General features: G+C 40.6%; 1 protein-coding gene and 1 non-coding gene across 3 annotated transcripts in view; both read left to right on the forward strand.

The window, feature by feature from the left end:
- Nfx1 (nuclear transcription factor, X-box binding 1) overlaps positions 1-26,135 on the forward strand; it is a 54,559-nt gene that overhangs the window by 15,138 nt on the left and 13,286 nt on the right. The window contains exons 5-14 of one of the 2 annotated variants that reach the window (XM_042697822.1): positions 772-877; positions 5,297-5,368; positions 7,227-7,366; positions 7,984-8,083; positions 8,167-8,384; positions 14,535-14,632; positions 19,115-19,145; positions 22,810-22,889; positions 24,219-24,327; positions 25,990-26,109. In XM_042697822.1, the coding sequence (XP_042553756.1) occupies positions 772-877; positions 5,297-5,368; positions 7,227-7,366; positions 7,984-8,083; positions 8,167-8,384; positions 14,535-14,632; positions 19,115-19,145; positions 22,810-22,889; positions 24,219-24,327; positions 25,990-26,109 (1,074 nt within the window). Of the gene's footprint in view, positions 1-771; positions 878-5,296; positions 5,369-7,226; positions 7,367-7,983; positions 8,084-8,166; positions 8,385-14,534; positions 14,633-19,114; positions 19,146-22,806; positions 22,890-24,218; positions 24,328-25,989; positions 26,110-26,135 lie in introns of both variants that reach the window. The other variant, XM_042697813.1, reaches the window with a different exon arrangement.
- On the forward strand, positions 24,857-24,977 carry LOC122124407. The gene has a single exon (XR_006150534.1). It is a non-coding gene; the product is annotated as a small nucleolar RNA SNORA26 (small nucleolar RNA).

Consider the following 26,135-nt stretch of genomic DNA (forward strand, 5'->3'; position numbering starts at 1 on the left):
TTCCTCAAGAACAAGAAGTGTGCCACAATTTTATCTTTCCACCTCTGTACTAAATCTAAGGAAGGCCTCGGTAAAGATTCATACAGTGACATTGACTATGAAATTATTGCCCTTTGCCTACTTTATAGCTACCATATAGGAAATTTATGTACTTTCCTCTTAGAGCATACCTCTCCTCCTTTCTCAATACTTTCCCTCCTTCCTTCTTTTCCTTTCTTTCTCTTTTCTTCCCACTTCCCCTACTCCCTTTCTTCTTCCTTCCTTTCTTTCTCTTCTTCCTTTTCTCCCTTCTTCCCTCCCTCCCTTTCTTCCATCCTTCCTTCCTTCTTTGCTTCCTTCCTTCCTGTTCTAGAGACCAAGTCCAGGACATAGTTCTCTACCACTGAGCTATATCTCCCAGCCTTCTTCACTTACTTCTTTCTCATCTCTCTCAAATATATTACTTTGTCAGTCCAGGGGTCCATTTATTGAAGGTTTAGCTAATACTTATCATAGTTTTATCATCTTAGGTTGTATTCATTAGACAGAACAGCATTTTCATAAGTAAAAATGTCTTTATTTTCAGGTAATCTAGAATTTAATATTTATTGTGTTTGGTGAAGTTTTGGTAATATTCAGCCATTTAAAAAAATTAGGATTTGGAAATAATGCATTCGTTACACTAATAAAAACTACACGTAAGGTTCATACTGTCTACATATATAGTACTGTTTAGAGATGAGGACGTAGTTTCAATTTGTAGCATTGACTCTCTGATCTAATATGTTTTAGGCAAGGTAAAGAATCCTGAATGGAGCAGAAATGAAATTCCACATAGTTGTGGTGAGGTTTGTAGAAAGAAGCAGCCTGGCCAGGATTGCCCACATTCCTGTAACCTGTAAGTTGGAATGCTAGACCTCTGGGGATTCCTGGTACACATGCTTTGCTGATTGTTTTGAGTACACATACCTGGTTAGCATCTAACAGGTTGGGGCAAAGAGTAATAGGATACTATTTACTGAACAATTACTCTATACCAAGCACTCTATGTAAGTTAACCTGAGCCTTACCACAGCTCAGTGATCCTCACAGATGCTCAGAAAAGCATCTTGCCCAGTATCACAATTATAGAACATAATGGAGCTGGATTTTTTCAATCCAGTGTTTCTTTAACTGTACTAAATTGCTGGCTTTGTGTGTGTGCGTGAGTGCTTGTATGTGCATGCACCAACATTAGGCATTGAATTCAGGACCTCTCATTTCTGGCTTGGCTTTTTTGCTCAAGGCTGGTGGTACTCTACCACTTGAGTGGTGCGTTTAGTTCTACAGTGCTTCTAAAAAAGAACTAAGACTCAGATATTTTATCCCTCAGTGATTTCCAGATTCAAGAGGAAGTATTGAATGGCCAGGAGAAAAGGCATTTGTGTAGTATCTTGTCTGTGTCTTGTCTAGTATCTTGTCTTTTTATTTTATTTTATTTATTTATTTTTTGTTGATCTGGGCCTGAAAGCTGTCTCTCAGCTCTTCAGCTCAAGGCTAGTGCTCTACCTCCTGAGCCAGAGCACCACTTCCTGTCTTGTCTTTTTAGACTGTATCCAGTTTTAGAATGTATCCACTTAGCATCTAAATAAGTGGTAGTACTAGTATTAGTAGTAGTAACAGGCTCAGAGAGAAACTCATAGAGTTGATCAGTTACAAATGAAGAAGAAAAAAATTTCTGCAAGCTTTGACCTTGTGTATACAGAGTTAAATCTTGGATCTGAGTCACTTAAAATAGTTATATGACCTTGGACAAGTTAACTTCTCTAAGCCTGAGTTTCTGCATCTGTAAAATAATGTTGCTATGAGTAATACTCACATGATTCTGTGAAAATGGAAAAAAATTAATGCACATAGAGGCTTGGTACAGAGTCTTTCAAGTGGTTAAAAAAATGGTAATGTTTATTAACAGAATCTAAGAGCTAGGTACTGGTGACTCACACCTGTAATCCTAACTATTCAGGAGGCTAAGATCTGAGGATTTTGGTTCAAAGCCAGCCTGGGCAGGAAAGTCTGTGAGACTCTTATCTCCAATTAGCCACCAGAAAACCAAAAGTGGTGCTGTGGCTCAAAGTGATAGAGTGCTAGCTCTGAGTGAAAAAGCTTAGGGACAGTGCTCAGGCCCTGAATTCAAGTCCTACAATTGACAAAAAATAAATAAAAATATAAGAGTAAAACAAGCACAGAGGGTTATTGCACTATTTCTGCTACATGGAGCTGGGGAAGATGTTGGACTAGGGCCTCGTGATTGATCAAGTGAAGGTGATGGTGCCTGGGAATCAGCTGGGGGGGTAGAGCTGTTTTAGACTTGGCTTAAACAGCGTGGCCCACAATCTGCTGGGCAGGTAGAGGCTGACTGCTTCCCTGGGACCTTCTTCCTTCGGAACTTATTTACTAAGATTGTTCCTTTCTCTAGCTGGCATTTTAAATAAATTTAGTAAAAAGAAAATATTCTCTTCAAAGTATTTGCAGAAATGGGCTCTGGTTCTAACAATCAGAGAACATCGAAATATTCTAGTCAGTACTGTGCCAGAAGAGAACTAATGTCCTCAAACATACTCATTTACACTTATCAGGACTCAGAAAGGACACTGACTTCTTTCTCCATTTTCATTTGTTCCAGTTTGTCCTGAAGTTCTCTAGAGCAGTGTTCATTACCCCTGGCTATGTATTATAATAATTTAAATACACCATTCGCTATCTCAGAGCAATTAAATCAGAATCTCTATGGGTGTTTTCTGAACTTCTCCAGGTGTCTGTGTGTGTGTTATGGTGGTACTGCTGCTGTGGATCACTCAGGACCTTGCATATACTATTCTAAGTGATAGTCTACCACTGTTAAATCCCCAGCTACCTCTGTAGTTTTAGAAGCTCTTTAGGTGATTTCAATTTGTAGTGAAGTTAAGAAAACCTAGAATTGAGATTGGGAATGTGGCTCAGTGGCTTCATGCTTGCCTAGCATGCATGAAGCTCTGTACCACATGAAGCTCAATACCACATAAATAGAAGTGGCACATGGCTCAAGTGGTAGAATGCTAGCATTAAGCAAAAGAAGCTTAGGGACAGTGCCCAGGTCCTGAGTTCAAACCCCAGGACTGGCACAAAAAAAAAATCCTAGAACTGAGTTCAGGTCTTAAATTTTTGAGATTACCTCTATATAATCTGACCCACAGTTTGTCATTTAAAATTATTTAAATTGTTCCAACTGAAAGAATTGAAACATACCATATGACATACAATTAGTGAAAATGATTGTCATCTTTAAAGAAACATGCTTTTGTCTTCAGTGGTCTGTGAGGGATTACCTTAGAAGACTAACTCTCTTTCCTGGATTGTTTCCACTGCTCAAACTTTTTTCTTGTGGCAGTCCTGGGGCTTGAACTCAAGGTCTGGGAACTGCCCCTAAACTTTTATGCTCAATGCTAGTGTTCTATTACTTGAGCCACAGCTCCACATCCAGCTTTTTTGAGTAGCTAATTGGAGATAGTCTCATGGACTTTCCTGCCCAAGCTGGGTTTGAATGGAGATCCTCAGATCTCAGTCTCCTGAGCAGCTAGGACTTAGATTACAGGGGTGGTCCCCTGGCACCCAGCCTCAATCCTTCTTTAAGAGTTACTATTGTTGGTTTAGGAGTTACATATAAAGCCAAATACCCAGTCAGACTACTTTATAAATATGTTTGGCTTTTTTTTAACTTCAAATTCTATTACCCAGGCCATTACTTAGATGTGCCTCATACTGATTTTTAATTCTGACAGGTTTATACTTTGCCATCACTTAGAATGCTTGTCTCCCAAAAGAGTTCTTGTAAAAGGTCCCAAAATGTAAATAGTGATACTTTTGAAGCAGTATGCACACTTTAAGTTAAGCTCTTTTCTGGTAGAAAAGAGCTATATGTATTTGATTATACAAATTTTATTTATATATTTTTTTACTGTTTTCTAGTATAAAAAAATTCTCGGGCTGGGAAGATGGCTCAGTGGTAGAGCGCTTGCCTTGCATGCATGAGGCCCTGGGTTTGATTCCTCAGCACCACATAAGCAAAAAGAAAAAAGCTGGAAGTGGCAGTATGGCTCAAGTGGTAGGGCTCTGGCCTTGAGCTGAAGAGCTGAGGGACGGCGCCCAGACCCAGAGTTCAGGCCCCATGACCGGACCCAAAAAAAAAAAAAAAATTCTCTTCAGATGTCTAATTCTGACATGTAATATATTACTGAGCTCGTCTACTCATGACACCTGCCTCTTCCATCTCTTTGTTTCTTACCAATGTGTCACCTCATATCAACCTATCACTGTTACTCTGTCGTTACTCTGTTGTTTGGATATTACTTCACTAGCTGATGTACATAGTTCTCTTGAACTAAGTAGATTTGCTCAAATTCTGATCTTGTATAGGATTCCCAATACCAGTCTGCCAATCAATTGAGTGGCAAGCTAAATTTTTTTTTCCTTCTTTCCTTTCTTCTTTTCCCTCCCTCCCTTCTTTCTATCTTTCCCTGTCTCCCTCCCTCTCTCCATTGTTCGTTTGAAACAAGATCTTGGTATATATCCCAGAATGGGATAAACTCAATCCTTCTGCTTCAGCCTCCCAAGTGCTAGGATTATGGATGTGGTCCACCATTGCCTGGCATATTTCTTTTCCTTTTTTTTTTTTTTTTTTGCTTGGCAGTGCTGGAGATTAGACCCAGGACTTCCATATACTAGGCAAGTGTGCCACAGCTGAAGGGCAAGAGGCATATTCCCTGGATAGACCTAGTCCATATTTGAAGAATGTCATTGTTGAATGTTAGATCTATATAAAAACAGTGTTTTGTGATTCCCTTGATTCTGTTTTGACTTAGGCTTTGTTTTTCTGGCTTAATACTCCAAAATGATAATGCTGTCTGTCTGTCCTGCATAAAAATACAATTGCTAACCCGGTGCCAGTGGCTCACACCTCCTAGCTACTCAGGAGGCCAGCATCCAGAAGATCATGGTTTGAAGCCAGCTTAGCCAGAAAAGTCCAAGAGTTCTATCACCAAAAAAATAAGGAGCAAAAAGCTGGGTTGGAGGCATGGCTCAAGTGGTCGGCTGAGCAATTGCAAAACCCTGAATTCGAACCCTGGTTCTGCCAAGAAGAAAATAATAATTGCTTTATTTAGGTTAATCAAGTTTAGAAATATACAGAAATATTTCATGGTAATTTTGTTTGCTGCCATGTTTACAATAGGATCCACTTGAGGAAGCTTTGTTTTGGTTCGGGTACATGGGTATGATTTACATTGAAGCCTTTCTTTTTTAGTCTCTGCCATCCTGGACCATGCCCACCTTGCCCTGCTTTTATGACTAAGACATGTGAATGTGGACGGACCAGGTAAAGATACATTTGCACTTCCCAGAAAACCTCAGTTTCTACATGCATGATTTACTTGTAAATTTTTAAAGTAAAAACAATAGTAATTTGGTATTTTTTAAATGGTAGGTATAAATAAAGCCATCCCTTGGTATCCATGGGGAATTTTTTCCCAGGACATCTGAGGGTTAAAATTCACAAATTATCTAGCCTTTAATCATCTTTATATATTCTATATTAATACAGTATAGATAACTTTTTAGCTACTGGCTAGGCTAAAGTCTGAAGGTCATGTTCAAAACTAACTTAGGCAGGAAAAGTCTATCTCCAGTTAGCCACCAAAAAGCTGAAAATGGAGCTGTGGCTCAAGTGATAGAGTGCTAGCCCTGAGCAAAAAAGCTCAGAGATAGTACCTAGGCCTTGAATTCAAGGCCCCAGACCACAAAAATAACAAGTCTATATACATTCAGTATACACAATTAAAAAAAATATTAGGCTGGGCACTGGTGGCTCACACCTAGAATCCTAGCTACTCAGGGGGCTGAGATCTGAGGATTGAGGTTCAAAGCCAGCCTAGGCAGGAAGTTCATGAGATTCTTATCTCCAACTAATCACAGAAAAAAGTGGAAAGTTGTGCTGTGGCTCAGCTGGGAGAGTACTAGCCTTGAGCAAAAGGAGCCCAGGGACAGGTCCCAGTCCCAAAGTTCAAGCCTCAAGACCAGCAAAGAAAATAAAAATTAAATTAAAAAAATATATTGTTGATCTGCTCTTGTTGAATCTATGTATTAAGAAATCTTAGGGGTCTAGGAAGGTGGCTTAGTGGTAGAGTGCTTGCCTTGCATGCATGAGGCCTTGGGTTCAATTCCTCAGCACCACATAAACAGAAAAAGGCAGAAGTGGTGCTGTGGCTTAAGTGGTAGAGCTCTAGCCTTGAGCTGAAGAGCTGAGGGACAGCGTTCAGACCCAGAGTTCAAGCCCCACAACTGACCCCAAAAAAAAAAATCTTAGATACACAGAGCTAACTTTAATACTTTTTTTATTTTAGAGGGTTTTTTTTTTGCCAGTCCTGGGGCTTGAACTCAGAGCTTAGGCACTGTCCCTGAGCTTCTTTTGCTCAAGGCTAGCATTCTACTACTTGAACCACAGCACCACTTCAGCTTTTTCTGTTTATGTAGTACTGAGGAATTGAACCCAGGGCTTCATGCATATGAGGCAAGCGCTCTACCACTAAGCCACATCCCCAACCTTAATACTTTTCTATAAATAGTTTCTTGTAATCCTTGATTCTCTTTTGCAATCTTATAATTGGTGAAGTTCTATGCACAGTAAAGTTGTAAGATTACCTAATTCAGGGGCTGGGAATGTGACTTAGTGGCAGAGCGCTTGCCTAGCATGCATGAAGCCCTGGATTTAATTCCTCAGTACCATATAAACAAAAAAGTCCAAAAGTGGCACTGTGGCTCAAGTGGTAGAGTGCTAGCCTTGAATAAAAAAAAGCTCAGGGACAGTGCCCAGGCCCTGGATTTAAGCCCAGGATGGGAGGGAAAAAAAAAAACTATCAAATTCAGATGAAATATCAAGGTGACAGGAATTTTTTTTTTTTTGGTTGGGGGGTGGGTGTTGGAAGGGCAGGTGGTGGGCTTGAACTCAGGGCCTGGGTATTGTCCCTAAGCTTTTTGGCTCAACGCTAGTGCCCGACCACAGTGCTACTTCCGGTTTTCTGGTAGTTAATTGAAAAGTCTCACAGATGTTCCTGCCTAGGCTGGCTTGTAACTGCAATCCTCAGATCTCAGCCTCCTGAGTAGCAAGGATTACAGGTGTGAGCCACCGGCGTCCAGCAGGAATTTTAGACTGACATATTTATATCTACTTTCTATAGACACACAGTCCGCTGTGGCCAGGCTATCTCAGTCCACTGTTCTAACCCATGTGAGAATATTTTGAACTGTGGTCAACACCACTGTGCAGAGCTGTGCCATGGGGGTCAATGCCAGCCTTGCCGGATCATATTGAACCAGGGTAAGCAATGCTTGGGGACTTCTGGAATTACATGGTATGTGAATTGCATTGCAAATGAAAAGCCACAGGGACAGTGCTCATGCCCTGAGTTCAAGTACCACACAATCCATGGTGTCCATCATGGGCTTAGGAACCAGATAGTATCCTCTTAGTCTAGAGGTGTTCACAGTAACGTGTTCTTGGGATATGCTGCATTGGCATAATGAGATATTGGTAAATAGTCCTTTTTATTCCTGTGTAAAACTTCATGTGTATAAATCACATTAATTTCTGCATCGTCTGATCACCACTTGACCAAAGAGCATTTTGTGTCATCTTATAGATTGTCAGGAGTATTTCACGAACACATTCAGGCTACTAATCTGTTGTTTTGTTTTTTTTTGTTTTTTTGGGTCCAGTCATGGGGCCTGAACTCTGGGCCTGGGCGCTGTCCCTCAGCTCTTCACCTCAAGGCTAGCGCTCTACCACTTGAGCCACAACGCCACTTCCGGCTTTTTTCTTTTTGCTTATGTGGTGCTGAGGACTCGAACCCAAGGCTTTGAGCATGCAAGGCGAGCGCTCTACCACTGAGCCACCTTCCCAGCCCTAATGTGTTGTTTTGTAATTGTCTCTTCTAGTATGCTATTGCGGCAGCACCTCCCGAGATGTATTATGTGGAACAGACATAGGAAAATCTGATGGATTTGGAGACTTCGGCTGTTTAAAGATATGTGGCAAGTAAGGTTTTTACATTTTCCTCAGTTAGAATGCAGCTTTTTAAAAACACAACAGTTATTTAATAGTCTTGTTTTTCTTAATAGGGATTTGAAATGTGGAAGCCATACCTGTTCTCAAGTGTGCCACCCTCAGCCTTGTCAGCCTTGTGCACGGCTTCCCCATCTAGTGCGCTGCTGCCCTTGTGGCCAGACTCCTCTCAGCCAATTGCTAGAACTTGGAAGCAGTGGTCGGAAAACATGCATGGATCCTGTTCCCTCATGTGGAAAAGTGTGTGGCAAGCCTCTGCCTTGTGGTTCTTCAGGTAACTAGTCAGCATAAAATGGCTTTAAAAATATTCATGTAAATGCTTAGCAGCAGTGACACACTCACAAAGGAGTATTAAGATTCACTTATAGGATAGGGGGTTCTTGTAAATATTGTTATTGAATTTGTGTGGGTACTTTTCCTCCTCGAAACATTCTTGGGAAAATGACATCTCTCCAATTCAGGTATTTTATTTATTATCAACTTGGTAACTGTAGGATGCTATGCCTCAGGAGAATTATGTCTCTTATCAGCCTACTCTGTTGTATCACCCTCTAAACTTTTACTAATCCAGAGTTCAGCAAGTGTTTAAATGCTTTTTTCTATAATAGGAACATGCAAAAACAATTGGGTGGGATTTTTGAGAACTATAAAGGTTCTAATAAAATAAAATTTCAGCCAGTTAGACCATTCAAAGAATGTCATTCTCTATAGGTGAATTTTCCATGTAGCTGAGAATAAACTCTTTTGATGAGCATAATTTTGGATGAACATGGTTCAGAAATTCTCTACCTATGGTCTCAGATTTGTCATTTTCACATTCCTCTTACCCTAAATACACTGGTGGTCTCGGGGCCTCCTGAGGTGTCTCAGGCTGCTTTTCCCCATACCAGTATGTACTTTGAATTTTTTTTTTTAATGATTGTTGAGCTTTTTGTTGTTTTTACTTGCCAATACTTTTTTTTCTTTTTGAGTTTTTTTGTTGTTGTGAACTGGGTCTTGAACTTGGTACCTAATGCTTGCTCATTGGCTGGTACTCTACCAACTGAGCCACCCTTCCAACCCCTTGGTAATACTTTTTGTGTACTTGTTTGCCAATATTTAGTGTTTCCCCTTCTAATTTGTGATTTCCAGTTATTTGGATATAGTAACCAGAAAAGGTTTACTAGAATTAGGCCTATGAGTTTCCAGCTGAACCTTTGTGACTCTGTCTTTGAAGAATGTACATAGGTGGTTTTTGTTTTTTGTTTGTTTTTTTTTGTTCAATTGTGGGGCTTGAACTCTGGGCTTGGATGCTGTCCCTGTGCTCTTCAGCTCAAGAAGAGTGCTCTACCGCTTGAGCCACAGTGCCACTTCCGGTTTTCTAGTGATTTTTTAATTAGAGATAAGAGTCTCACAGACTTTCCTGCCCTGGCTGGCTTTGAACCATGATCCTCAGATCTCAGCCTCCTGAGTAGCTAGGATTACAGGCGTGAGCCACAGGCGCCCAACTACATAGGTGGTTTTATAGTGACTTGACAATGTCTTGTGAATGTGTAAATTAATTGGGAAAAAGAAAGTCAGCAACAGATCAAACTAATCATGTGTCTCTTTTGCTAGAGCCAGGCAGCTTTGGTTTCCATTTATTTTTAAAAAATTTAATGTTTCTTTTAAGTATTAACAGGATCAGTTAAAATAGTGACTTTAAAACAGTGTGTATAGAAGAGAAATTCTCTAGTGTTTTAATATGTTTAGTTGTGTTTAGTCCATTTCCTCTTGGTTCTGTCTGCCACAAAAATGGATATTTGAAATGGAGATCAGATATCTTCTAAATCAAGAAGAGTTCTTTTCATAAAGAACATGGATGAATTTGGTAAGAATTTCATGTAGATTGAATGCCCGGAAATCCTCTGCTGAGTTGCAGGTAACTGTTAGTAACAGACGCAGGGGCTGGACAAAACCAGATAACAAATCAAAGCATTCAGATTTATTTAAAAATCTTGAGCCTGTGGCTCACACCTGTAATCCTAGCTACTCAGGAGGCTGAGATCTGAGGATTGCGATTCAAAGCCAGACCAGGCAGGAAAGTCCATGAGTCTGTGAGACTCTTATCTCTAATAAAACCACTCAGAAAACCAGAAGTGGCTCAAGTGGTAGAGCGCCAGCTTTGAGCTGAAGAACAGCATTCAGGCCCAGAGTTCAAGCCCCATGACCAACAACAACAAAGAAATACTGTATGTCAGGAGAGTCATCCAACTCCAAAGAGGATAAATATAAACAGATCTACACACAAATATTCTAAACAGAAAAAAAAAAAAAAAAACCAGCAACAACACCACCAAAAACCTGAATGTTAAAGACAAGGAAAAAAGTCTTAACAGAAGCAAGAAAAAAATGTCTTATTGCACGTAAGGGATCTTAGCAGTGGGTTTCTTGTCAGAAACAATAGAAAACACCTCACAAGCAGAAGTTAATGGAGCAACACTCATAGTACTGACACTTAAAGAAAGCCAAGAATCTTAGATCTAACACTTTCAAAAATAAAAATAGAAGCCAGGAGCTGGTATAATCCTAGTTACTCAGAAGACTGAAATCTGAGGATCGCGGTTCAAAGCCAGCCAAGGCAGGAAAGTCTGTGAGACTCTTATCTCCAATAAACCACTCAGAAAATTGGAAGTTGTGTGTGGCTCAAGTGATAGAGCGCTCTCCTTGAGCTGAAGAGCTGAGGGACAGCATCCAGGCCCAGAGTTCAAGTCCCATAACTGACAAAAAAAATAGAGGGCTGGAATGTGGCTTAGTGGTAGAGTGTTTGCCTATGGCTTACATGAAGTCCTGGGTTCAATTCCTTGGTACCACATAAACAGAAAAGGCCAGAAGTGGCACTGTGGTTCAAGTGGTAGGGTGATAGCCTTTAGTAAAAGACGCTCAGGGACAGTGCCCAGGCCCTGAGTTAAGCCCCAGGACTGGCAAAAAAATAAAAATAAAGATAGTTCTGGATGCCAGTGGCTTATGCCTGTAATCCTCCTCAGGAGTGAGATCTGAGGATCATAGTTGAAAGCCTGCCTGTGCAGGAGTCTGTGAAACTCTTTGTTCTTCAATTAACTACCAAAAATATAGACCAAACAGAATTTATTGCTAGCAGCCTAAAAGCAAGTAAACACAAATAGAAATTCCAAACCACATGAAAATATACAAAGTACTAGAAAAGTAATTGTAAGATTAAAAAGAATGGCAAGGGCTGGGAATGTGGCTTAGTTGGTAGAGTTCTTAGTATACCTGATTCCCTGGGTTTGATTTCTCAGTACCACATAAACAGAAAAAGAAGCAAGTTACGCTGTGGCTTAAGTGGTAGAGTGCTAGCCTTGAGTTAAAAAAAAAGCTCAGAGTTCAAGGGACTTGAGTTCCACCCCAGGACTGGCAAAAAAATAAAATAAAATAAAGGATTTAAAAAAAAATGTTATCCTCCTTGACTTTAAAAGTGACTGTATAAGCTGGGCACCAGTGGCTCACGCCTGTAATCCTAACTACTCAGGAGGCTGAGATCTGAGGATCCTGATTCAAAGCTAGCCGGGGCAGGAAAGTCCATGAGACTCTTACCTCCAATTAACCACCAGAAAACTGGAAATGGTGCTGTGGCTCAAGTGGTAGATGCTTGCCTTGAACTGAAGGGCTCAGGGACAGCACCCAGGCCAAGAGTTCAAGCCCTATAACTCAACAACAACCACCAAAAAAGTGACTGTATAGAAAAACAGCCTTCGTATACAATATAAGGCTTGTTAGGCTTCTAACATAGAAATACGTTTTATAATAGCACAAAGTAGGTGGATCAAACTTATATTGGGAAATGGTTCCAAATGGTGACCCCAACCCACAAGAACAATGTAGTGTTTGGTCATAGGCCAAGAGAATAACACAAAGCAGGGGAAGAAGAAGAATAGTTATATAGAAGTAAAGCTTTTATATCTTCCTTGAATTAAATCTGAAGTTAATTCTGATAAGGTGATTATGATACACCTTAGAACAACCATTAAGAAAATAGTTCAGGGCTTGGAAGGTGGCTCAGTGTTAGAGCACTTGCCTTGCAGGCATGAGGCCCTGGGTTCAATTCCCCAGCACCACATAAGCAAAAAGAAAAAAAGCCAGAAGTGGCATTGTGGCTCAAGTGTTAGAGCACTAGCCTTGATCTGAAGAGCTGAGGGACAGCGCCCAGGCCCAGAGTTCAGGCTCCACGACCGGACCCAAAAAAAAAAAAGAGAGAGAGAGAGAAAGAAAGAAAATAGTTCAGCTAGGTGCTGATGGCTCACACCTGTAATCCTTGCTACTCAGGAAGCTAAGATCTGAGGATCACGGTTTGACGCTAGTGTGGGCAGAGAGGTCCCTGTGAGAGAGGTCCCTGTGAGATTCCAATTAACCACTCAAAAATCAGCAGTGATACTGGGGCTCAGAGTGGTATAGCACTAAGTCTTGACCATAATTGCTCAGGGACCACACCCAGACCCCAAATTCAAGCCCCACAACTGCAAAAAATAAAGAAAAGAGTTCAAACTCAAGGGAAAAAGGGTGAAAATGTTCAGTAGTCGAGCTCAAAATAAAACAGACACACACACACACACACACACACACACGGAAAAGAAAACAGTTTAAGCAAGCACACACACACACACACACACACACACACACACACACACACACACACACACACACACACACACACACACACACACACACACACACACACACACACGGAAAAGAAAACAGTTTAAGCCAAGTGCCAGCAACTCACACCTGTAACTGCAAAAAAAATAAAGAAAAGAGTTCAAACTCAAGGGGAAAAGGGTGAAAATGTTCAGTAGTCGAGCTCAAAATAAAACAGACACACACACACATACACACACACACACACACAAAGAAAGGAAAAGAAAACCGTTTAAGCCAAGTGCCAGCAACTCACACCTGTAATTCTAGCTACTTAGATGGCTGAGATCTGAGGATCACAGTTTGAAGCCAGCCCAGGCAGGAAAGTCCATGAGACTTATTTCCAATTAGTCACAGAAAAAAACTGGAAGTGGCATTGTGGCTCAAGTGGTAGAGTGCTAGTCTTAAGGAAAAGGAGCTCAGGAACAGTGCCCTGGCCCAGAGTTTAAGCCCCAGGACCAGCAAAAAAGAAAAAGAAACAGATTTTTAAAACTCTAATGACAAATATTATTAAAGGAATAAAAATGATACGATATATATACAAAATGCTGATTTAATATAAAAGAAAGCAGTAAAGGAGGAAAAGAATAACAAAAGAGACTGATAATGCACAGAAATTAAAACAGCAGACATAGATCCAGCTATGTCAGTAATAATATTAAATGTGAATGTGTTAAGCAAAAGCAGTTTAGACTGGATTTCAAAACAAAGCACCAAACTGAATTACCTGTTATCTTCAGGAAACAGACAGTAGAGTTAATGATACAATGAGCCTGAAAGTTAAAGGATGGAAAGAATGCAACAATAGTATTCATAAGAAAAAGACTTAAGTGAGCCGGGTGCTGGTGGCTTAGGCATATGTAATCCTAGCCACTCAGAAGTTTGAGATCTGAGGATCGTGGTTCAAAGCCAGCCTAGGCAGGAAAGCCTGTGAGAGTCTTACCTCCAATTAACCACCAGAAAACCAGAAGGGGAGCTGTGGCTCAAAGTGGTACAGCACTAGCTTTGAGCAAAAGAGCTCAGATACAGTGCCCACGCCTTGAGTTCAAGCCCCACAACTGACAAAAAGACTAAGTGATCCCTAAAGGGTCCTTGAAAGAGACTTGTTCTTAACCTAATATGGATCATAACTTCAGAGTTATCCCTAAATAAATTTCTGAGTTAAGAGAATTTCAGTGATGTCATCCTTAAATATAATTTTAGGAGATCTGAGTCTAATCTGGAGAATGGAGGCCTAGAAAAGGTCAAAAGATCTATTCTTAAACAAAGCAACATGATGCCAAAGCATATTCCTGTGACTAATGGAATAATCAGGCTGTAAAGGCCCATCCTGCTGGATAGAGAAGATGGGGGAGCGGGAGGGGCCTGGTAAACGCAGGGAGGCTGGGAATGTGGCTCAGTAGTAGAGTGCTTGCCTAGCATGCATGAAGCCCTAGATTCAATTCCTCAGTACCACATAAACAGAACAAGCTGGAAGTGATGCTGTGGCTCAAGTGAGAGTGTTAGCCTTGAGCAAAGAAGCTCAGGGACAGTGCCCAGACCCTGAGTTCAAGCTCCAGGACTAGCCAAAAAAAAAAAAGAGAGAGAGAGAGAGAGAGAAGATAGGAGAAGAAGCAATCACTACATTCTCTTCCTCAACTCTGAATAGAGTTTCATGGAGCAGAAATGGAAGACCAGAATGGCTAGTGAATTTGCCAGTGTAAAAATGAGTAGTGGCAGTTTTCATTATTAGTTCTTTTCATTTTTATTAAAGATTTCATTCATACCTGTGAAAAGCTCTGCCATGAAGGAGACTGTGGACCATGCTCTCGCACATCGGTTATTTCCTGCAGATGCTCTTTCAGAACAAAGGTAAATCATAAATTATGCTATAATTGTCACTGGCTTTTTAAATAGTAATTAGGGAAGGGAAGGAACCAATATAATATCAGTTTTATTATTAACGTATGAGTCATTGAATCCACCCAATGTATGTGGATACTTAAACCTACTATGAACCAGTTGTAGGACAGAGATGGGGGTTTGCAGCTTTCAAGGCTCAAAGATAGAGGTATTCAGTTCACAAGACTGTCCTTATTTCTTGACACCCACTATAAGACTGTGGATAATTAGAACAGTCCATATGACCTCTTACCTCTGATACCAACTTACATATGATAACAACTGCAAGCAAGTGTTTTCATGGCTTGATAATTTAGTAGATGGGCTCACTAAGCTCACTGAAACCTTACATAGTCATGATTTGCATTATTTTATTTTACTTTATTTTTGTGTCAGAACTGACCTTACACCCAGGGCTTCTTGCTTTTTTATTTCTTTAACTCAAGGCTGGAGCACTACTACTTGAGCCCCACAGCTCCATTTCTGGCTTTTTGCTGGTTAGTTGGAAATGAAGGTCTCTCAGGTTTGTCTAACTGGGCTAGCTTCAAACCAAAAGTCTCAGATCTCAGCTCTCTGAGTAGCCAGGATGACATGTGAGAGCCACCAATGCCTGACTATGGTTGCATTTTATTATGAGGAAGGAAACAAATTAAAATCAGCTAAGAGAAGAAACATGTGGGGGAAAGTCCTAGAAAGAACCAGAGGCGGCCTGGGAAGGTGGCTCATGGGCTGGGAAGGTGGCTCAGTGGTAGAGTGCTTGCCTTGCATGCCTGAGGCCCTGGGTTCGATTCCTCAGCACCACATAAGCAAAAAAAAGAAAAAAGCTGGAAGTGGTGCTGTGGCTCAAGTGGCAGAGTGCTAGCCTTGAGCTGAAGAGCTGAGGGACAGCGCCCAGGCCCAGAGTTCAGGCCCCACAACCGGACCCAAAAAAAAAAAAAAGAACCAGAGGCAGAGCTTCATTTGTCCTTTCCTATAAAATCAAGACTTCTTAGTGACAATGTATAACTATGCACAGAGTATTTCTAACTAGAGAAGCTTACCCAGGCCTGTGGGTTTAGAGGTTTTATTGAAGCTCCATTGTTTGAACATGGTTTCTTTCTACATGGCCAGTCTCAGTTTCCAGTCTCTTCAGAGATCAGCCTTGAGCTGTCCCTTGAGCTCAGGGACAGTACCCAGGCCCAGAGTTCAAGCCCCATGACTGACCAAAAACAAAACAACAACAACAACAAAAAAAACTGCTTCCCCTCCTTTATTTGATAGAAAAACTTTGAGAAATGTGTTTGCTATACTTTACAATATCATGACAATGAATGCTATATTGTAAGGTTTTATTGGTGATTCATTACCAGGAATTTAGGAAAGGCTCTGCCTTTCTCCATATCTGGGATGTAACTTCAGCATATAATTTCTCTGCATGGTCCATTGTTTGAATTAGCAGTTTCATGTCAGTTGGGCTTTGTATCTGTGGAGCACAAATGGGGAATTTTTTTTTCCCCTGGTCCTGTGCTTGACCACTGGGTCTGGGTGCTGTCCCTTAGCTTCTTTTGCTCAAGACTAGAGCTCTACCACTTGAGCCCCAAACCACTTCCAGCTTTTTCTGAGTAGTTTATTGTAGATAAGTATCACAGACTTTCCTGCCAGGACTGGTTTCGAATCTCTATTCTCAGATCTTAGCCTCCTGAGTAGCTAGGATTACAGGTGTGAGCTACCAGCACTCTGCAATGGGTCAACTCATTTTTTAAGCTACAACACTTACTTTCCAGCTAAGAACCTTCAACTTCTTAGGCCTTTTCTGTTAACTCCATTACACTTATTTTAAAATTGGGATCATTTTTACTAAGTACATATGTACATATATATATAAATGTACGTGGGGGGGGCTAGTTTCTATAAATGAGATCAAAGTCAAATTCAGATGTAGATTATAGGCAGCTAGTTAGCTTATACTACCCTAAATAACTCATTTACTCCCCACACATTCAGGATCCTGTCTCAGCAAATAACATATGATAAACCTTTGATTTGTTTACACATAATGAAACAACTGTATTAAGACTAAAAGGTCCAAAAGTTTAGGGCTGGAGGCGTGGCTCAGTTGGTAGAGCACCAGCCAATGAACAAAAGCATCAGATATGAGCCAGGCACCAGTGGCCCACAGCTGTAATCCTAGCTACTCAGGAGGCTGAGATTTGAGGATCGTGGTTCAAAGCCAGCCAGGCGGGAAAGTCTGTAAGATTCTTCTCTCCAGTAAACCACTCAGAAAACCAGAAGTGGCACAGTGGCTCAAGTGGTAGAGTGCTATCCTTGAGCTGAAGAGCTCAGGGACAGCGTTCAGGCCCAGAGTTCAAACCCCATGACCAACAACAACAACAAAAAAAAAGCATCAGGTATCAAGTTAGAATCCCATTCTCAGACCAGTTTTTTAAAAGGCCAAAAGTTTGTTGTGGGCTGGGAATGTGGCTTAGTGGTAGAGTGCTTGCCTAGCATGCACGAAATCCCGGGTTTGATGCCTTATACCACATACACAGAAAAAGCCAGAAGTGGCGCTGTGGCTCAAGAAGTAGAATGCTAGCCTTGAGCAAAAGCAGCTCAGGGACAGTGCCCAAGCCGTGAGTTCAAGCCCCAGGACTGGCAAAAATAAAAAAGTTTGCTGTATTCTACTTTTGCAGTTCAGCATTTTTGCCAGGCATTTAAAGCTACTTGCCCTACCCTTGCATTAAATGGCAGCAGTTTGTTATCTGTTTTTATTTTGGGGTTTTGTTTGTTTGTTTGTTTTGGGGTTTTTTTTGGGGGGGTGGCCCATTGTGAGGCTTGAACTCTGGGCCTGAGTATTGTCCCTCAGCTCTTCAGCTCAAGGCAACACTCTACCACTTGAGCCACAGCACTACTTCTGGTTTCCTGGTAGTTAATTGGAGATAAGAGTCTCATGGAATTTCCTGCCTGGGCTGGCTTTGAACTGGGATCCTCAGCTCTCAGCTTCCTGAGTAGCTAGAATTACAGGCATGAGCCACCAGCACCCGGCTGGGTTTTTGTTGTTGTTGTTGTTGTTTTTTTTTTTGGTTGGCCGTGGTGCTTGAACTCTGGGCCTGGGCGCTGTCCCTCAGCTCTTCAGCTCAAGGCGAGCGCTCTACCACTTGAGCTACAGCGCCACTTCCGGTTTTCTGGTGGTTTATTGGAGATAGGAGTCTCACGGTCTCTCCTGCCCTGGCTGGCTTTGAACTGTGATCCTCAGATCTCAGCCTCCTGAGTAGCTAGGATTACAGGCGTGAGCCACCAGCGCCCGGCTTTGTTGTTGTTGTTTTTTTTTTGCCGGTCATGGGGCCTGAACTCTGGGCCTGGGCGCTGTCCCTTGGCTCTTCAGCTCAAGGCTAACGTTCTACCATTTGAGCCACAGAACACTTCTGGCTTTTTCTGCTTATGTGGTGCTGAGAAATCAAACCCATGGCCTCATGCATGCAAGGCAAGCACTCTACCATTAAGCCACATTTCCAGCCCCTTGTTTATTTTTTATTTATTTATTTTTGTTAGCTATGGAGCTTGAACTCAGGGTCCTTAAGCTCTTTTTGCTCAAGGCTATCACTCTACCACTTTGAACCATAGTACTATTTCTGGTTTGCTGGTGGTTTATTGGAGATAAGAGTCTCATGAACTTTATTTCCTGGGTTGGCTTTGAACCACAATCATCAGATCTCAGTCTCCTGAGTTGCTAGGATTGCAGGTGTGAGCCACTAGCCCCAGCTAATTTTCTTGTTTTTGAAACAGGGTCTCACTATATAGCCCAGTCTGGCCTCAAATCCATAATCCTTCTGCCTCTGCCTCCCAACTGATGAGATCTTAGGTATGTGTCACCATCCTAGCCTCTATTTTCAATTCTTTTTTTTTTTTTTTTTTGTCAGTCGTGGGGCTTGAACTCTGGGCCTGGGCACTGTCCCTCAGCTCTTCAGCTCAAGGCGAGCGCTCTACCACTTGAGCTACAGCGCCACTTCCAATTTTCTGGTGGTTTATTGGAGATAGGAGTCTCACAGTCTCTCCTGCCCAGGCTGGCTTTGAACCGCGATCCTCAGATCTCAGCCTCCTGAGTAGCTAGGATTACAGGCATGAGCCACCAGCGCCCAGCTTCTATTTTCAATTCTTACATTTACATTTTATAGCTTTTTCTATTTGCACACTGACCAGACAAATATTTGTCTTCACTTTGCTTATCTTTAGCAGCTCCTCTTTCTGTGAGATTCATAATCTATGAGGTTGGAAACTAGATCATAAAGATTGTCAGAACTGTGTTTGTAGAAAGAAACAAATCAGGGTCTGTTTGTGAATAAAGCACATTAATATAATTGAGTTAGCTTTATGTAGGCAAAGCTGGTGAATAAATGTGTTAGTTGTCATTTTTCTATAGGCTGTTATTTCAATTGCTCCTAAAGTAGATATTGTTTCTTTTTCTTTCTTCTATAGGAGCTTCCATGTACCAGTCTCAAAAGTGAAGGTATGACAAGAAAAGGGGATGTGGGGTAAATCTCCTAGCATGAAAATGATGTTCTGCATATTAATAGATAATTGAGTTGCATTTTGGTTGAAATTCAGTTAAGATAAATTTACATTTTGTGCCTTAGATTGTACTACTTTTTATCAGGGAGAAAAATCATAAATTGAATTCTAGTTCAATTGCTAAAAATTCACTGAAGTCTTTTGCTAAACTTGCTTTAAAAATGCAAAATTTGCTTTAATAAATTAAGCCAAGCATACTCATGTCAGTGGCTTATTTACTTCTTGGTAGGGTGGGTAGAAGAATGGATAAATACATGGGAAAAGTAATTATGTTAATGATAGAATCTAGGTAGAATCTGGACATTCACTGTAAAGTTGTTTCAACTTTTTTATATATTTGAAGTTTTTATAGTAAAATGTTGGGGAACAAATTGTACCTGTTACCTTTTTACATGCCAGCTCTGATACTTGGCCCTCTTCAGGCTTGTTTCAACTGCTAGATATCAAGAGCTGAATTCAGATATAGACACAACTGGCAGCCTTTTTAGCCTTGAGGCCTGGAACATTGTTTCTTCTCTAGCTAGTCCTAATGGTGATTTCTATTATATCCTGGTGCTATCCTTATCTTGATAACCAACACATATGGTCTTGTTTAAGTCACCTTAAAGCCTCTTTGGAAAGGTTTTAGAAGGCAGCATGTACAAAATAAAAGCTTTTATTAGAATCAGGAAGAAAGAAGCATTGGTTAGAGAGATTCTGAATCTTTTCATTTTTGTTTATTTTTGAGACAGAATCTTGCAGTATAGACCAGGCTGGCCTGGACAACTCATGATTCTCCTGCCTCAGCCTCCCGAGTGCTGGGATTACAGGTGTGTACCACCACATCTGGTTTTCATTTATTTTCTTTCTTCTTTTTTTTTTTTTTTTCATGCTGGTACTAGGGCTTAAACTCAGGGCCTATGCTGTTGCTTATCTTTTTCATGTAAAACTGGTTTTTGTTTTTTTTTTTAATTTAATTTAATTTTATTTGTGAACATACTGTACAGAGGAGTTACAGTTACATGGGCAGGATAATGCGTACATTTTAAAACTGGTTTTCTATCATTTGAGGAACTCCTATAGTTCCTGTTGTTTGCTGGTTAACTGGAGATAAAAGTCTCACAGATTTGTCTGCTGGGCTCGCTTTGAACAGAGGTCCTCAGATCTCAGCCTCCTGAGGAACTAGGATTACAGGCATGAGCCACAGGCACCTAGCTAATTCCCTTTTTATGGCTGAATATTCCATTTTATCTAGGTACCACATTTCACTTGTCTATTCATTTAGTTGGTGGGTATTTGGGTTGTTTCTACCTTTTGATTATAGTAAATAATCCTGCTTGAAATTTTATACACAAGTTTTTATTTGAAAACATTTTCATTTCTTTGGGTACATAGCTACAAATAGAATTGCTAGATTCTGTGATTTGTTTTTCTTTTCTTTTTTCCACTAATACCTAGTGTTCTACCACCTTGAGCCATACTTCCACTTTCAGCTTCTTCCTGGTTAATTGGAGATGTGTCTCAAATTTTGTCTGCCTAGGCTGGCTTTAAGCCACAATCATCCAAATCTCAGCCTCCTGAGTGGCTAAGATTATAAGTGTGAGCTACCATCGTGACACAGCCCTATGCTATTTCTTAATGTCTTGTTTTGTTTTACCTCTGAACATGTTAAACCATGCTCTTCCACTGAGCTACATTCCCATCCCTGTATTAATTTTCTGAAGAACTGCCATACTGTTTTCCATTTTACATTCCCATCAGAAATGTATAAGGGTTTTCATTTCTCCACATCCTTACCAAATTTATTTTCTGGGTTTAAAAAAAATCAAGCCTTCCTAAGTGAGTGTGAAATAAGGTTTGGCTTTGCAGTTCCCTAATGACTAATGAGGCTGAACTTTTTTTTTTTTAACCACCAGTCCTGGGGCTTGAACTCTGGACTTGGGCACTGTACCTGGGCTCCTTTTGCTCAAGGCTAGCACTCTACCACTTGAACCATAGCACCACTTCTGACTTTTTCTGTAATTAATGGACTTTACTGTCTAGGCTGGCTCCAAACCTCCATCCTCAGATCTGAGCCTCCTAAGTAGCTAGGATTACAGGCATAAGCCACCAGTGCCCAGCTGACCTTTTTTTAAAATGCCGTTCCCAGGGCCCTGTCCCTGAGGTTTTGTGCTCAAGGCTAATGCTCTACTACTTGAGCCACAGCTCCACTTCTAGCTTTTTGGAAGATAAGAGTCTCAGTTTTCCTGCCCAGGATAGCTTCAAACTATGATCCTCAGATCTCGGCTTCCTGAATAGCTAGGATTACAGGCATGAGCCACTTGCACCCAGCCTTATCTAGGTACCACATTTCACTTGTCTATTCATTTAGTTGGTGGGTATTTGGGTTGTTTCTACCTTTTGATTATAGTGAATAATCCTGCACATTTTTTCATGTTCTTGATGGCCATGTGTATATCATCTTTGGAAAAAGATCTCTCCAAGTCCTTTGTACAATTTTTAGTTGAGTGTGTTGGTCCTTTGTGATAGTATTCTTTATCTTAGATCCTAAGCCCTTATGAGATATGAGATTTATAAATATTCTATTATGTGGGTTGTCATTTCACTTGCTTTATGGTATCCTTTGATACACAAAAGCTTTTAATTTTATACAATTAAATTTATACATTTTTTCCCTTGTGTTGCCTTTGCTGTATTAGCCAATTTTCTCCTGCTGATTAAACTCAGGGCCTCACATATTGGTAGGCAACTGCTCTACTAATCTCTAGGTCCTTCTGCCTCCCAGTTTAAAATATGTGAAAGATTCCTTAAAATGGAATTTCCACTTAAATTATTTTCAGGGAGGAAGATGTTATTTGTTTGTCCTGAGGATCAAACTTAAGACCAGTCGGGGACTCTACCATTGAGGTACAGTCCCAGCCCCCACTTAAGTTTTTGGTAGGTCCATATGTACTTTTAAAGTATATGTAAACATATACATATATTAAATGAGTGTACCTTTTTCTCTATATCCTCATCCATAGCATACAGTAGTCAGTCTTGATTTTTTTCTAATTTTTTGTCAACATGACAGGTTGAAACTTTTAATTTTTTATTTTTGCCAGTCCTGGGGCTTGAACTCAGGGCCTGGGCACTGTTCCTGAGCTTCTTTTGCTTAACTCTTAACACTTTACCACTTGAGCCACAGCACCACTTCTGACTTTTTCTGTTTATGTGGTACTGAAGACTCAAACCTAGGACTTCATGAATGCTAGGCAAGCACTCTACCACTGAGCCACATTCCCATCCCAAAACTTTATAATCTTGGTGTGTTTTTTTTTAATGTGGTACTGGGGACTGAACTCAGAGCCTTGTGCTTGTTCTACCATTGGCCTAAAAAATGTTTTGTTTTTTTTGGTCTGAGACTGGGACTCAAACTTGATACCTGATGCTTTTGTTCATTGGCCAGCATCCTACCAAACTGAGCCCATGCCTCCCACCCCAATAATGTTTTAATATGCATTTTCATCTTTTTGTATTTACGTTATTTTATTTTTTCAGCCTGTAGTCATTCATGTGTATTGAATTAATGTTTACATCCTCTGCATGTTTGTTTTCTTTTTTTTTTTAATTGGCCACAGCAGATGCTACATTTATGTGTGACAAGCGGTGTAACAAGAAGCGGTTATGTGGACGGCATAAATGTAATGAGATATGCTGTGTGGTAAGTGGACTTACCATTATATAATCTGTATCAGATTCCATTCATCCAAAAGACTTGACCATCTGAAGTGTGGCCCAGATACAGAACTCAGTGGAAGGAGCCACTGTTTAACAGTCTGAGTGACCTCATTGTCCTCAGCAGAGAGACTTGAGTCTTTTTTTGTTGTTGTTGAGACTGAGTCTTTTTAAACCTCAGCCAAGTCAGGCAGTCAGACAGTGGCATCTAGGGGCAGTATGGAAGAAGAGAAAGAGGAAAAACAGCAGCCTGCATACTATCCCAAGGCCCAAGGATTCTATATGAACACACCATCCTCTGTAAGAAGTTATTTGTTAACAAATACCTGGACTTAGCAACTTGAGCTTTGGGCTTCATATACTTGGTGGAGAAAATTATTGTGGCATTTTCTTTTTTTTTTTTTTTTTTTTACTGTGGCATTTTCTAAAGGGACAAGTTTCATTTTTTTGAGATACTTACTTCTATGAAACCACTATCAAGAAGCACATCCTGACTGTTGATACTGTTTTCTTGTGTTTCTTATACATACACCTATATAAAAATTATATATATATATATGTGTATATATGATAGGATAACACATGTATATATACATAACCATATATGCATATACGTGTATATGTACAAACAAGATAAGATAGCACAGTATCCATAATTAGGTAATGCATATGTATATATGTATGTATACATACATGATCATTATATATACATGATCTTTTTTTTTTTTAGTGTTTACATTGACAAAGTGAAGAGTGGTGAAATTATGCTATATGCTGAGACTGATAAATGAGTATTTGAAGGTCTAAAGACTTTTACCAGTTTCAAACATATACAAAAAGAGACCAATGTAGTAAATCACATCTACACAACATTTAGCTCCAGCAGTGATCAATTCATGCTTATCTTTTCTCTTCTGTATCCCTACCTTTTCCCTCTTCCTTTTTATTGTTTTTTGTTTTTTATTTTTTGTTTTTACCAGCCCTTGGGCTTGAACTCAGGGCTTGGGCACTGTCCTTGAGCTTCTTTTGCTCAAGGCTAACCCTCTACCAATTGAGCCACAGTGCCACTTCTGGCTTTTTCTGTGTGTGTGGTACTGAGGAATCAAACCCAGGGTTTCATGCATGCTAGGCAAGCACTCTACCACATTCCCAGCCCCCTTCCTGTTATTTTGAAGCTGTTCTCCAATATCATTCCATCCATAAATGTGTTGAACTTTGTTTTTTGTAGCCTGTCTTTATGGAGAATATTTATGTATATGTATATATGTGCACATATATTTTTTATTTATGAGTAAACAGAAATTTCTTCTTTTAGGATAAGGAGCACAAATGTCCTTTGATTTGTGGGAGGAAACTCCGTTGTGGCCTTCATAGGTGTGAAGAACCTTGTCATCGAGGGAATTGCCAGACATGTTGGCAAGCCAGTGAGTGTCATCACTCTCTATAACTCTTTCTTCTTTTCTTGTTTTCTTCCTACTAGGAATTGAACCCAGGGCCTCATGCTTGCTTGCTAGGACAAGAGCTCTATCACTTGAGTTATGTCCCCAACCTCACTCTACATTTTCACAAGTTTCCTAAGTCTCATGCAGTAGCATACTGTTATAATCCTAACACACTAAGTAGGCATTGTCATGAAGATTATGGATTTGAGGCTTATCTGACCTACAGATAGCTCTATCTTCAGGCCTACCTGTCTCAAATCCCACCTTCCACTCCCCCCCCCAAAAAAAACAAGTTTCCTAGAAATTCAGGCATAATGTATTTTGAAAGATTGATTTGCTAAGATTGATTTGGATTATTGAAGAAAATACTTCAGGTAGGTTGAAACTTGGTGGTACAAACCTGTAATTCCAGCACTTGGAAGGCAGAAGCAGGACAACGAGAAATTCACAGCCAGCTGAGCTACATAGTGGGGACCCTTGTTTCAAACAAGCAAAAATCCCACCCTTTCCTATGCCCTTTTAAGGCTGACAGTGCTTTAAGAGGCTAACACAGGAAAGTAAAGGATACCTCCATAAAACCCAGTGAAGAACTTTGTAAAACCCTTATTTGGATCCTGTCTGGAGTCACAGCTAAATTTAAAAAAAAAAGTGTACATGGGGCTGGGAAGGTGGCTCAGTGGTAGAGCGCTTGCCTTGCATGCCTGAGGCCCTGGATTCGATTCCTCAGCACCACATAAGCAAAAAGAAAAAAGCCGGAAGTGGCGCTGTGGCTCAAGTGGTAGAGCGCTAGCCTTGAGCTGAAGAGCTGAGGGACAGCACCCAGGCCCAGAGTTCAGGCCCCACAACCGGACCCCCCACACACACACAAAAAACAATAGAAAGGGCAAGTCAGTGATAATTTTCTCATTGCAATACATTGACCTGTCTTGTCCTTTTTTGGGGGAAGGGCTGCAAGGAGCTGGTCCTGGGGCTTTAACTCTGGGCCTGGGCACTGTACCTGAGCTTTTGTGCTCAAGGCTAGTGCTCTACAACTTGGGCCACAATTTGTGTGTGTGTGTGTGTGTGTGTGTGTGTGTGTGTGTGTGTGTGTGTGTGTGTGTGTGTGTGTGTGTGGTGGTAACTCAAGGTAAGGGTCTCATGGGCTTTTCTGGCTTGTCTGGCTTTGAACTACTATCCTCAGATCTCAGCCTCCTGACTAGTTATGATTGCAGGTGTGAGCCACCAGCAGCCAGCCTGTCTTATAGTTTGAATGAATTTTTTTTTTAACACATGCATGATTTTTGGTTAGGTTTGGCTTTTGAAACAGGGTCTTGCTCTGTGATCCAGACTGGCTTTGAACTGATAGCCATACTGTCTTAGCCTCCAAAGTGCTTGATTATAAATATGTGGCACTACATCTGGCTTTTATCTACACGTTCATACAGTAGTATACATTATTCATTTGGAAAACAAATGTTGACTGTGTTATGTAGATCTTTAAAATATTGACAGCTTTTTATTGTAATACTCAAACTCACTTTTAAACATATACTCACACACAGACACACACACACACATATCTCTATGTGCATCTTAATATCTGTATATTCCAAACTCAGGAAAGATTCTTTCGTTTCATCTACTTTTTGTTTTTTGTTTCACCAGGTTTTGATGAATTAACTTGCCACTGTGGTGCATCAGTCATCTATCCTCCAGTTCCCTGTGGCACTAGGCCCCCTGAGTGTTCCCAGACTTGTGCCAGAATTCATGAGTGTGACCATCCAGGTGAGTCTCTCTTCTCCATACCTTAC

Source organism: Dipodomys spectabilis, unplaced genomic scaffold, assembly GCF_019054845.1.
Source record: "Dipodomys spectabilis isolate Male_0828 unplaced genomic scaffold, ASM1905484v1 ptg000006l, whole genome shotgun sequence".
Taxonomy (NCBI): domain Eukaryota; kingdom Metazoa; phylum Chordata; class Mammalia; order Rodentia; family Heteromyidae; genus Dipodomys; species Dipodomys spectabilis.